This window comes from Megascapheus bottae, chromosome 21, assembly GCF_031878675.1.
Source record: "Megascapheus bottae isolate mThoBot1 chromosome 21, mThoBot2.hap1, whole genome shotgun sequence".
Taxonomy (NCBI): Eukaryota; Metazoa; Chordata; class Mammalia; order Rodentia; family Geomyidae; genus Megascapheus; species Megascapheus bottae.
This window is the reverse complement of record NC_143529.1, coordinates 29,316,122-29,329,051: the sequence shown is the minus strand read 5'-3', so window position 1 is coordinate 29,329,051 and position 12,930 is coordinate 29,316,122. Positions and strand designations below refer to the sequence as shown.

At 42.0% G+C, this 12,930-nt stretch overlaps 1 protein-coding gene and 1 non-coding gene across 3 annotated transcripts in view; one reads left to right on the top strand and one right to left on the bottom strand.

Annotated features, from left to right (window-relative positions):
* Positions 1–3,644: 3,644 nt before the first annotated feature.
* LOC150048858 (U6 spliceosomal RNA) lies at positions 3,645–3,747 on the bottom strand. The gene has a single exon (XR_016539176.1). It is a non-coding gene; the product is annotated as a U6 spliceosomal RNA (small nuclear RNA).
* A 1,785-nt stretch (positions 3,748–5,532) lies between these two features.
* Positions 5,533–12,930, top strand: part of Cul3 (cullin 3) — an 83,396-nt gene continuing 75,998 nt past the window's right edge. Inside the window, exon 1 of one of the 2 annotated variants that reach the window (XM_090354912.1) lies at positions 5,533–5,686. In XM_090354912.1, the coding sequence (XP_090211038.1) occupies positions 5,621–5,686 (66 nt within the window). In that variant the 5' untranslated portion in view covers positions 5,533–5,620. Of the gene's footprint in view, positions 5,687–5,918; positions 6,073–12,930 lie in introns of those variants that run through there. The other variant, XM_090354911.1, reaches the window with a different exon arrangement.

The window sequence follows — 12,930 nt, the reverse complement described above, 5'->3', positions numbered from 1 at the left end:
TAATGTGAAATATGACTTTGCTATTGTTGTAATGCGGTAAGGAAGGTCTACTTTGCTGCCTTGTTTTACAAAACAAGTATCATCATCACAATGGAAAAAGAAATACAAGAGCAGAAATAATGTTTTGAATCATATGTTTCATATGATTCATATGTTTGAATCATATGATTGAAGTTTACATGTTTTCTAAGTTTGGAGAGAAAGAACACAATGCAAGAATAACGACGATACTATGAAGTGAGTATCAGGGTATACTGCTTTGTGTTCATTTTTTAAAGTTGGATATTTTGTCATCCATACAACAATTTTATGATATAGACATCAAGATTTTCTTTTGTGCCAGTCTTGGGTATTGAACTCAGGGCCTGGGCACTGCCCCTGAGCATATTTGCTCAAGTCTAATGCTCTATCACTTGAGCCACAGCTCTGCTTCCACCTTTTTTGGGTGATTAAGTGGAAATAAGAGCTGACAGACTTTCTTGCCTGGGCTAGCTTTAAACGACAATCCTCAAATCTTAGGCTCCTGAGTAGTTAGGATTATAGGCATGAGCCACCAATGACTTTGACATTAACTAAATTTTAAATTTCCAGACTCTAGCAATTTGTATGTCTTTTGTCCTTTTAAAAGTAGCTATTCTCTTCCCCGAGGAAGAAGAAAATAACTTTCTCGGGGAAGAGAATGACTTTATTTTACTTAGATTTTTATTTCTACCAGGTGTTTTTATGAAAAAATAGCTTATTGAAGAAGTTTAAAGATAATGCTATTTTATTACAGTTGTTGGTGGCTGTTACTATATTTTATTTACTAAATTTAACTAAAGCCCTGTACTATTTACTTGCATGGCTCTTTTTTTGGTATTTCATCTCAAAGTTAATTTACTTCACAAACAGAAAGCTAATGGCTTACAAATTTCTATATAAACTTTACTTGTTACAAATGATACATATTTTTAATTGTCCCTTGGGGGCTTCTTGATGCAGTTACTGCTATAACACTATCAATAAAAGAAAATTCATTTCCTCAAAGTATAACTACACAGATGTAATACTTATAAATTATTAATTGAGAATTTATAGTCTGTTATTTGGTTAGGTACATATTTTTATTTTCAAAGTATAAATTTTCTGGGTAAATATGGAATAAACAGAACATTGTACAAGTCAACTAGGAAGTTTCTATAGCTGTCAGTGTGATGATTTTATTTTTCATGACAAGGTGATAAAAAACAGAAGGGGCCTTGTGATATCAGACATTGAAGATTTTTCTTTAGTCCAAGATGTAGCTTGTCTCATTTATTGATAGGTCTCATATGCTCCTTGTCTCAATGATATAAGGAAAATAATGTCAAAATAGAAAAAGTACAGAGAAAAGTTTCCATGTATTTAAATGCCTATGATTAGACTGCCAGTGTTCTACTCTATTCCCCGCTTCCCCCACCAATAACCTATCATCTCAAAATGCACAATCACATACTACTACCCTACATGTGTACTAAGCCACAGCTCATGACTATGCTTACCAGTTACCTAGTGAGGACAAGGAAGAAAATAGACTATCCAGCTCTTCTATTCAAAAGCCACTAATATCTCTACATCTTCATCTCCTAATCTGAAAATCATTAATCTTTCCTTAACACAGTCTTAGTCTATTCAAAGCCATTGAACAAATCTTTAATTGGTAGGCTAGGAGCTGATTTAATCCCCAATACATTTATTATCAAATCCACAGGTCTGTGACAGCTATTTCAGTGACTTGGTATCCTGGCTACCTAGGAACTCATGGCAAAGAAGAGGCCATGTTTCCTTTAATTCAGTGCCTCATGCTGCCTTTTTTTTCACACTGGGAAAAGAGGTGGGTTTACCAAATTGCATGTCAGCCTGCACGTGCTTGCTAAGGATAAAAGGAATGGGGCCTCTGTTTTCCCATGTTAGGTCACTGTCAGCATTCCTGCTGACAGAAATACCAACTGTCAGACACATGAGATTAGTGAGTCCCTATTCTGATAGGTCAGGTGGCAGTTAGCAGACAAGCTGCCATTATGAAAGTTCATTTTCTATTTGCAAGTTACGGAATATCACTTGGCACAGAACCATGATACGTATATAGGCACATACACATTTTGAGGGTGCTGCTTCCCTCTGATTTCTGTACTGAAGTGTATAGGAAATTGTTGCTAAATCCATCTTGGGTCTGTGGGTTCCAAATTTTGAGATGTGAAAAAGGACTAAATATGTTGGCAGGTTTCAATTATTTTATCTAACCTAGTGAGTAATGTCTCTCATATATATTGTAGCCATTTGATAAATACTCACTGAATAGATGTATGAGTACATAAACACGCAATAGATTCCCAGTAACAATTTTTATTGAAGATTTTTTTCTAGTTCTTCATGGTCAAAAGCCTAAGGAAAGCATCAGTTGTAGTGAAATTTTGTATAAGTAGCACTAAGCTCACAAAACAAAGGATGATAATGTTGCTTTATAATGAAATAGAACTAGATCTTGGTACAGCACATTTCTAAAAGCTTGTCAGTGGTGTTTTCTTAGGTTCATGGTGAAAAGAAAAAAAATGTGCAGACTACTGTTTATCATAAGGGTAAATTCATCAATGTAAAAAATCATTCCTTATTTAAAAAAATAATGTCCCAGCTGGGAGTTTGGCCTAGTGGTAGAGTGCTTGTCTAGCATGCATGAAGACCCAGGTTTGATTCCTCAGTACCACATACATAGAAAAATCCAGAAGTGGTGCAGTGGGTCAAGTGGTAGAGACCTAGCCTTGAGAAAGCCCAAGGCCAGTGCTCATTCCCTGAGTTCAAGTCCCAAGGCTGGCAAAAAAAATAATGTCCCTCCATTTCTGAGGTTATATATTTTTTCTTTCATAGGGGATAGGCTCTGATGTCCTTTTTAAATCATGTTCTAGCCAAAATAGTTCAACCCTTATAGGCTTCCAGCTTACTAAAAAAATATTTCTTTGGTTTTTGAAATCCACACTGCAAATTGGCTTTGAGATATGATCTACTTGATAAGGAGGATACAGCTATTTCTTTTAGAAACTTACTTGTTGAACAAAGAGAACCAAATGCTGGCCTTATGTCTCTAATGTAGCCAGCAGGTGGGGTGTGGGTACCTTGTGCTGGCATCACTCTCAGAGCTTTCAAAATTTATTTACTCAATTGAATTTCATAGTTTTTTTGGAGGGAGAAATATTCTTATTTTCTCCATTTTATCAATGAGAAATTCTAGGCCTAGTCAAGTCTTTGCCCAAAACAGTACAACACAGCTGGTAAAGTGGTACAGGTCAGAGTCAAACACGTGAACTGTGCTTCTGGCCCTTGGAAGATGAATTCTTACAAGAAAACTGAGCCACATGACAGGCGAACAATAGAAAAAAAACCCACTGTCATTATATCCTAATGGTTATGGGCACAGAGACCAAACTAGCATACAGATTACAAATTCCTGTGCAAGACTCATATTATCTTAAATTGAATTCGGAGCCTCTCCCATTTTACCTTATTGACTCATTCTCAGTGGCCTATTTTTAGCTTGAGTATCTCCACAGATGTTGCTTTAAGTAACATTTTCCTTAAGCTTTTGTTTTGATTAGATTAAAAAAACCACAGTGTGAGGATATATTTTCTTAAAAAAAATATGAATGCTTCCTAATTTGCATGTCATCCTTGTGCAGAGGCCCATGCTACTATTTATGTAGTTCTAATTTTGGTATATATGCTGCTGAATGGGACAGCATTATACTGTATTTTCAATGAGGCACACCAACAAAGTAGAACACCCACAAGTTCAGATGTCAGAAATGAATGCAGGGAAAATTCAACCTTTATTCACACCTTTGTTTTTGTTTTGGCGCTGGTCCTGAGACTTGAACACAAGCAATGTCCCTTAAGTTTCTTTGGCTCAAGGCTAGTGCTCTATCACTTGAACCACACAGCCCCATTCTTTTGACATTTAGTGGGAGACTTTCCCCTGGGCTGGCTTCTCGAGTTTGCATTTGAAAGTGTTAAAAAAAAAAAACCCTAGCCTTCAAATGTAGACATCCCTCCCCACAGTAATTAAAATCACAAGGGGAAGAGCCACAACTTTTAAGCGGGAGCTCAGACATTCCCACTTCAGAGCTGGAACCGTGAAGAGCCACAGCACAGCATACTGAACCAGCAGGCAAACCAGGAAGGAGGATTCCTAAGAAAGGAAAAGCAAAACTAAACCGAGCTCCATTTTTTTTTTCTTTACCAAAACGTGACAACCCTCCCCCAAAACAGCAACAAAATTCTTCCAAATACGTAACGAATGGAGTCAGCCACGGAGGCTTGAGAGCTTTGCAGTGCCATTGATCATGGCAGACTTAAGGACGGACTTGGAGCTGCCAGACGACAGGGTTTCGAATCAGGTTTTTCACTCGGGTCCTCCCTGGGTCCTCCTGAAAGTGTCCCGGCGGGAAGAAGCGGCGGCGCTTCCGCAGTTCAGCAAGCGCTGGGCTGAGCCTCACCGCCCCGCAGTCCCACGGAGCGCGGAGCGGCGCGGTAATCCCCACCCTCCCCAACTCTCCCTTCCGGTGTCTGGCTTCGGCTCAAGTACCCCATCCGCAGTCCACATGCCCTAGAAACACACAGGAACCAGTCGGAGGGCGCCTCGGCTTACCCACCTAGCACCCCACGCTCAGGCTCAGTCAAGCCTCTCCCGGCCCCGCAGTCCGTCCCGGCCCAGCCCAGCACCAGCCTATGACAAGCCGGGCTCGGTCTACCGGAACTTCCCCCGCCCACTGCCCACGTGACCAGATTCCTTTACTCCCGCCCCCTGGGTACTCCACCAATCAGCAGCCACTTCTGCCCAGAACCGGGTCTCCGAAGTCCCTTTTTCCAAAAGGCCCGCTGGCTTCTCTCGCTTTACTGCCGCTCTCAGCCCCGCCCTCTCTCCGCCTCCCGGTCCGTCTGGCTCCGCCCCTTCCCTCAATTCTCCCCCCCCCCCCCTTTCTTCTTCTCCCCTTCCTCTCCTCGCGTTGAGTCCTCCCGCTCCCGGGCTTCGCCCCGCCCCACCCGGAGCGGCGCGCTCGTCCTTTTCTCGCGAGATCTTTGCGTCCCCCCCCCCCCCCTCGCCCCCCCCCGCCGGGGCCGCCCGCCTTCCCTCCCGTCCTCCCACCCCCTCCCCCATCTCCACTCCGGCTCTCCTCCCTCCCTCCTCCCCCCTCCACCCTCCGGGCCGGATCTCGTCTCGCTGAGGCGGAGGAGGAGAAGGAGGAGGAGGAGGACGTTCGGCCTGCGCAGTGAGATGTTTGTCCGTCGCCGCCGCCGCCGCCATCGCGGAGGAGCGCGATAAAGGGAGCCGAGCCGGGCGTGAGGGGGCCCCCGCGGAGCCGCCGCGCCAGCGCAGCCCCCCGCCGAGCCCGAGCCGCCGGAGCCCGGGCCGCCGCCGCCGCCCCCGCCCCCGCCGCCGCCGCCGCGGCCGCCCAGGGCCGGCCTGCGCCCCGGCCCAGCCCGGGGGCCGCGCCGCTGCCGCCGCCGCCGCCGCCCCCAGCGTTGCCCCTCGCCTGCCCGTCCGCCTTCAATGTGACACCGGCGCCTCGGAGTGCGACCCGCAGCCGCCGCCGGGGAAGGGACGAGCACCATGTCGAATCTGAGCAAAGGCACGGGCAGCCGGAAGGACACCAAGATGCGGATCCGGGCCTTTCCGGTGAGTCCCCTGCTCGGCGCCCGGGACCCTGGGGCCGGGGACCCGGCCGGGAGCCGCACGCGAGGCCCGGGCTGAACTCCCCCCCAACAGGCCGCAGGCCGGCCTCCCCTCCCCCACGCCGCCGGCCGCGGGGCGCGAGCCTTCCCGGCAACGGGGCTGCGCGGGGCCCCGCCGCGGCCTCCCTCCCGGGCCGTTCCCCGTGCCCAGCGCCCGGGCCCGGTACCGAGCCTTGGGCGTCGGCGACGGACGGGGCCGCCGCCCGGTCCCGGCACCTTCCCGCGTTGATGGGGTGTAGGCCCGGCTCCCTGCACTCCTTCCCGTTCGGCCTCCGCGCCTCCAACCCTGCAGGGATGGATGGAGACTACCGAAGTCCCGGCGTGGGGCATGTGCGTTAACTTTTCGCGTGTGTTTGCACCGCGGCTTGGAGAACGACCCCCATCCCAGGTGTTAGGGTGATGGGGAGAGGACGGGGCCCCTCGGCCTCCCGGGGAAGCCGTCAGCCTCTCCCCGACGCCGTGACAGCGCTCCCACGGACTACCCGGTGCTGGTCCACCACCATTGATGGGTCTTTTGTAGCCCCTTTTCATCTGAGCACTTGACAAACTCCTGTTGTTGAAGGAGTTGCCTGGGCCGCTCGCGGTGCGGGGTGGGGGTGGGAGGGAAGCCGAGCAGGACAGACTGGACAATCGGTTTCCTCGTTTCTTCGCCTTGGAAGCCCCAAAAGGAAAAGGGAGGAGAGTAGCCACGCAGCCTTGCTTTTTAAACCGCAGTTTTAAACGACACCAGAAAGTATCCTGTTGGGGAAACTTTTCCCTTTTCCATTTTTTTTTTTTTTGAGTCAGACGCTTTTGGGGTTCAGTGGATGAGGGCATAACTTGGGATGTCATACCTGCTTCAGCTAGCTCATGGCAGACAATTAAAATGTATTCTTGTTAAAAGAACTGGACCTACTGGCTCCTGTCGCCCCAGTAACAGGTATAAGTTAAGATAGAGAAAACTGGGTAATGGAGCTGGAGAGCTTTAAAAAAGTAAAACTTAGAAAGTCTTGTTAGATTCATTGTATCTGGTGGGGGCGGGGGAAGAGCATTTGTATTCATTTCCTAAGCATGCTGTTTCTTAAGTACAGTATTGTGGGGTGTGTGTGTGTGTGTGTGTGTCTGTGTCTGTGTCTGTCTGTCTGTCTGTCTGACCTTAATATGATTGATTGGTTTAATTAGGTAGCTTGGTTCTAAAGAACTTGAGGAAGACTTTATTGAATTTTTAAATTTTTAAAGGAAAGAAATGCCTGATTCAGAATTCTCAAATTGCAAGAACTACATTAATGTGTGTGTGGAAATTTAGGGCTTTATGTAAATAAATAAGCCCCCTTTAAAGGAGGCTTGAGTGTTTGGAATTGTTTTTCTAAGTAAGTGTACAAAACTATATCAGAAGGAGAAATGTTGGCAAAAGAAGTACTAACTAGCATTCGTTTTGTGAGTATTCAACTCATTGTAATTCAACTACCCTGTTGATAGTCAGATCTTGCCTTTTTTTTTCTTTTTAACAAAATTTAGGATTAGTTAAAAAAAATTGATGTCAGTAGTTTAACACACCAGATTTTAACCAACTCTTTATTGTCTTTAGACTTGCCCACTTAGTTCTTAACTATTTTCCTTTGCCATCTTTCATTGCTTCCAGAGATTGAGTAGTACTTTGTTCCTAAGAGTTTGTGATTTACCTGTATAGATTGAAAGACCAAGATCTCTGCTGTTGGGGATAAGGAGCAAAATGGTGTTTGGTATTTGTGGTGAATACCTACTACTTCCTAAAAGCTTAACATTTTTTTTCATTATTACCTTGTAACTATTAACATCACTTGCAGATAGTTCCTATTGCAAATAACCATTACATTTCTGAACATAGTGTTTTCATTGTTTAAGTCATTAATTAGAATAGATACATGCATTAGTGATGAGATAGATGCTTCACTGTCTTATCCTTTGGTAAATGTGTATATTTATAGACCTTAAATTTCCTTTATTCACATTAGCAATCTTTGTGTATAATTACTTTCTGATTGAATTGCTCGTCAGAAGTTGTAAATATATAGTTCATGAGAAAAGATTTATGTTTATACATATGTAATACTATTTGGGTAGATAGATCTGTGCTTTAGTTCAAATTTTCTTTTACAGAATTATGTAAAAGTGAAATGATGCTTTGGAATTGTTTGACAAAGTAGGTAAACATTTTTCATAGATGGTGTGAAGCTACACTAAGTAGAGTTTCACCATTAAAACAGATTGTTTTTAGTTTTCTGAGTGCATATTTTAAATACGCTGTCACTGCTGTTCAAAAGAGTAAAATATAGCAGAGCAGTTTAACGCAAAGTTTGCTTTTTGGTGCTTGTTCTGGGGTTTTAACTAAGGGCATGGATACTGTCTTTGTTCCACTAGTGCTTTCTACTTGAACCACAACTCCACTTCCAGCTTTTTTGGAAACTGTTTGTAGATAAGAGTTTTTCCGCTCAGGCTCACTTTGAACCACAATTCTCAGATCTCAGCCTCCTGAGTAGCTAGGATTTACAGAAATAAACTGCCAGCACACAGCCACAATTAACATTTTTAAATTAACATTTTTAAATAGCACAGAAGAAATGATTTTTTGAAAAGATCAGGAACAATAAGAGGATTTCTGTTGGCAGAGGAGAACTTTATTTGTAAGCTTTTTCTCTGTGACACATACACCTTATTATGCCTTTTTGTTAATAATACATAAAATAACAAAGGGCCTCAAAAACATTTTTTTAATGAAAAGAGGTTATAGTTGTGAAAGGCCTGGAACAGATAATTTCAGTCCAAGAAACCTTTCCCCTGTTGCCATTGTCCTAACTTCCGAGCTTTTTGGTGTTTGTTCATTCTACAAGAGCTCTACAGGCTTGGTTTGAATTGGTTGTTTTTGGTTTTTGTCTTTTTTTGGTAATACTTAGGATTGGACTCAAGGCACTCTCCCCTTGCTTTTTGCTTTTGCATTTGAGGTAAGGTCTTCTTTATGTCTCCAGATCTCTGCTGCCTCTTAAGTGTCTAGGTTTGAGTCACCTGCCCAGCTTTGGAAGGGTAATTTTTTAATGAAAATGCTATCTTCTCCTATTTGCTTTTCTTGGCTTTGCCTTAGAATTTAGGGGACATTGAGAAAGCTGCTGTTTTTTTGTTAAGATTTGCTTCTTTCTTGAGTGTCCAGGAAATACTATCAGTTGTTAGTTTATGGAACGTATTTAATCTATGAAAGGAAAGACTTACTTCTTGCACTTCATATTTTAGATGAGCTCCGCCTATCTAGTATGGAGAGCAGATGATAGGATATACAGATTATTTTGGGGTGGAACCCACAAAGTGACGTTAATGGAAGAGATGTTTTAAAATTATTGGTGATATACTTAAAGGCACAAAGAGATAAAAACAGAGAAGAACAAGTTAATAGTTTTTGTTGTTACTTTTTTTTTTGTTTTGGGTTTTTTGGGTTTTTTTGTCAGTCCTGGGGCTTGAACTCTAGGCCTGGGCACTTTCTCAAGGCTAACTGTGTCACTTGAGCCACAGCACCACTTCCAGCTTTTTCTGTGTATGTGCTAAGCAAGCACTCTACCACTAGGCCACACTCCCAGCCCCTCTGTTTTACTATAGTATTACTATAGTAATACTAGCCAGATTTGAGAGAGCAGTTTGATCTTCATAATAGGCTCTCTTTCAAGTAAAACTTGCTTAGCACTACCTGGTCTGCATGTACAGGAGAGCTGAATAATACTCTTGAAAATCACAGAGCAGGGAATTAGCAATACATTTGTTTTCACTTTCTGGGGTACTTTCTTAATGGAGAAATTATGGAGTGAGAGGTAATAGATTCATGAACATGTTGCTTACTTTAGACTGATATGTTAATAGTATTGGGACAGCCAAGCTATGTCTGTTAGTACTGTATTTGCTGTTAGTAGCTTAAAAAAAGAGAATGAAACTGTTTATTACTGTTTATTTTACCTTGTTGTTTTAACCAGTTGAGTGGAGCTTGGAAAATAATAGAAACTTTTAATGGCATAAGCCATCATGTGAATATTGAGCTTTCTCATAATACATTAATTACAAAGTTCATTCATTCAAACAACAACAACAACAAGACAGCAAAAGCTCTTGTATGTCATTTGTTCATTTGAGGTAGGTAAGTAGTAACAGAATTTGTCCAAGAAGAATATATATAATTATCACTAGAAAAAGCAATATGCCTTTTATTTGGATAAGAGAGGTAATTATTTTTTCAAGATTGGAAAGAAGATCTTTAACTAGACAGTTTGTAGTTTTAAATAATGCAACTTTGGAAGTATTTTATGTTTGCTTATGGTAAAGCCAACTTAAAAAAAGAAGTACTATGAGTAAGAACAAATTGCTGAGATAAAATAATGCATTGCAATTAGTCTCAGTGTATGTTGAAAACAGTCCAGTAATAGTCTGTCAGGAAAGAATTCATTTAATAGTTTTTTTAGTTATAAAAATGACAGAAAACTTGATAAATATGTCTTTAAATAGAAATTACTTGGAGTCTTACCACTTGGAAATAAAAAATTAACATTTTGATGGTGCTCTTAATTTTTTATATGTATTTTTATATATTGCCTTTTTAAAAAAAGCTTTTTACAGCACATATATTTTCATGTTTGGTTTTTCTTTGTGCATGGTGTGTGTGTGTGTGTGTGTGTGTGTGTGTGTGTGTGTGTGTGTGTGTGTATATGTATGTATGTGTATGTGTGTGTGTGTTATTTAAAGTTTGAGTTTGGGCCTGGAGCCGGTAGCTCACATTTGTAATTCTAATTGCTCAGGAGGCTGAGATCTGAGGATCCTCATTCAAAGCCAACTTGGGCACAAAAACACCTGAGACTCTTATCTCCAATTAATCACCAGAAAACTGGAAATAGTGCTGTGGCTCAATGTGGCTCAAGTGGTAGAGTGCTAGCCTTGACCTGAAGAGCTCATGGACAATGCCCAGGCCCAGAGTTCAAGCCCCACAACTGCCCAGAAAACCCCCAAAACAGAAAAGAAGTTTGAATTTGGGACCTTGTGCTTGTTTGCTAGGCAAGTGTTCCTTCACTTGAGCCATTTCCACACTCCTTTATCCAAACAGGGTCATTTCCCTTACCTACTCCCCGTCTTAGCAGGAGAGGCTGACCTGTACAGTAGTCCTCTTCCTTCCTAGTTGGAACCACAGGTCAGTCATCATTGTGCCCAGCTGCTCATTGAGGTTTGTTTGTTTGGTTTTTTGTTTTGTTTTGTTTTGCCAGTCCTGGGCATGAGCTCAGGGCCTGAGCACTGTCCCTGGATTTTCTCAAGGATAGGGCTCTGCCACTTGAGCCACAGCACCACTTCTGGCTTTTTGCTATATATGTGGTACTGAGGAATCGAACCTGGGTCTTCGTGCATGCTAGGCAAGCACTCTACCACTAGGCCAAACTCCCGGCCCTTGTTTTGTTTTTGTGTGTAATCTATCTGCCATTGCTTGTCTTCAGCTTTGATCCTGATCTCAGCTTCCAGAGTAATTAGAAAAACAGGCATGAGCCGCCACATCCATGCCCAGAGAGGTAGAAAAGGAAAAGCTAACGCCTATTGAATGCTTATTATGTACCAAACATTGTTATTTGTGCTTTGCTTGTCTAAAGTTGATTAATTCACACAACTCTGCAACACTTAATGTCATCTGTTTTATGAAAGAAGCCTCTAGTAGTTAAATAATTCATGTAAAGTTACTCTGTGCAAGAGGGCAGAACTAGAGATTCTAACCTAGGCACTTGGGCTTAATGGTGAATGTCCCAAGTTTGTGCCATTTTAAGTTACTTGTAGCTATTATATTGGCCACATAGTGTATCTTAACTATCACAGATGAAAAATAGTACTTCAGTGCTTTAATTTTCATTTCCTTGATTGTAAGAATGAGAATGAGCATAGTCTAGAAGGTGTTTTAATTTCATTTTAAAGTTGCATATTGAGCATATGTATGAGAACTGTAACTAAAAAGATGAGAATAACTTAAGAGTACAGATTCTGCACTCCCAGGATTTGAACACCTTTTCTAGCTGCACTCTGTTACTTCATCTCTTCTAACATGTTTTTTTCTATGAAGTGAGAATGCTAAGAGAAGTAATCTAACATGTTTTGTGATAAAATAAACTTTAGGTTCATACCTAGTACATAGCTCTAAACAATAAAATTGAATAGTTTTTTGTGAATCACATTGAAATGTTTCACTAACATAGGTGATACTCCCCACCCTTTTGTACAACTTTTTACGTTTTGAAAAGATGTCCAGTCTCAAATAAATATATATATTTATACATACATGTTAATGTTATTGTGTATGTATACATACACATATACAAGTGTAGTACTTTGAGTCACTATAGAGGAATGGTGTTGTTGTTTCTTGGGAGGGAGAGACTTCAAGAAAAATTTCCAGTATGATTCTTGCATAGTGAAGGTATTACAGAAGGCATAAGCTTTCCTTTACTATACAAATCTTAATTTTTCATTAAATGTTCATCAAAAATAATCTTGCTTTTCTTTTCCCACGCCTCCTCCCCTTGTTACCACCTTGAGCTATAGTAGTAGGTTGTGGCTTTTACTCTGTGCTTATATGAGGCACCATTTTGAACCACAGAGCACTTAACACAGTGTGGGTGGTTAGAGACTGATTGATTAAATGAAAAACTACTAGCTCTCTAAGCTGAAACATGTAGTGATCGATTGTCAATGCAACTGCTGCTGTACAGTATTAGAATTACCTTTGTAACTCCAAGTGAATTCTTTTTACTACATCATTAATGATATTGTGGCTTTTTGTCTTTTTTTTTTTTAATACCAGTCCTGGGCTTGAGCTCAGGGCTTGAGCACTGTCCTTGGACTTTCTCAAGGCTAGAGCTCTAGCACTTGAGCCTCAGCACCACTTCTGGCTTTTTTCTATGTATTTGGTACCGAGGAATCGAACCCTGGTCTTCATGCATGTTAGGCAAGCACTCCCTGGTCTTTGAATAGTAATGTGTTGGTGTTAACCTCAAATTGAGCTTCAGAAGACTTTATTCTCTGGTCCCAGTATTTTTTGTATACTAGCTGAACTTCATCCTTCATGACTTTTTCCAACTCCTCTGATCTCTACTTCCCTTGTGGGTTAATAACTCCCATATATCTTGTCTGTTCTCAGAATTCTCTGCTTTTCCACCATGTGAAAGCTGT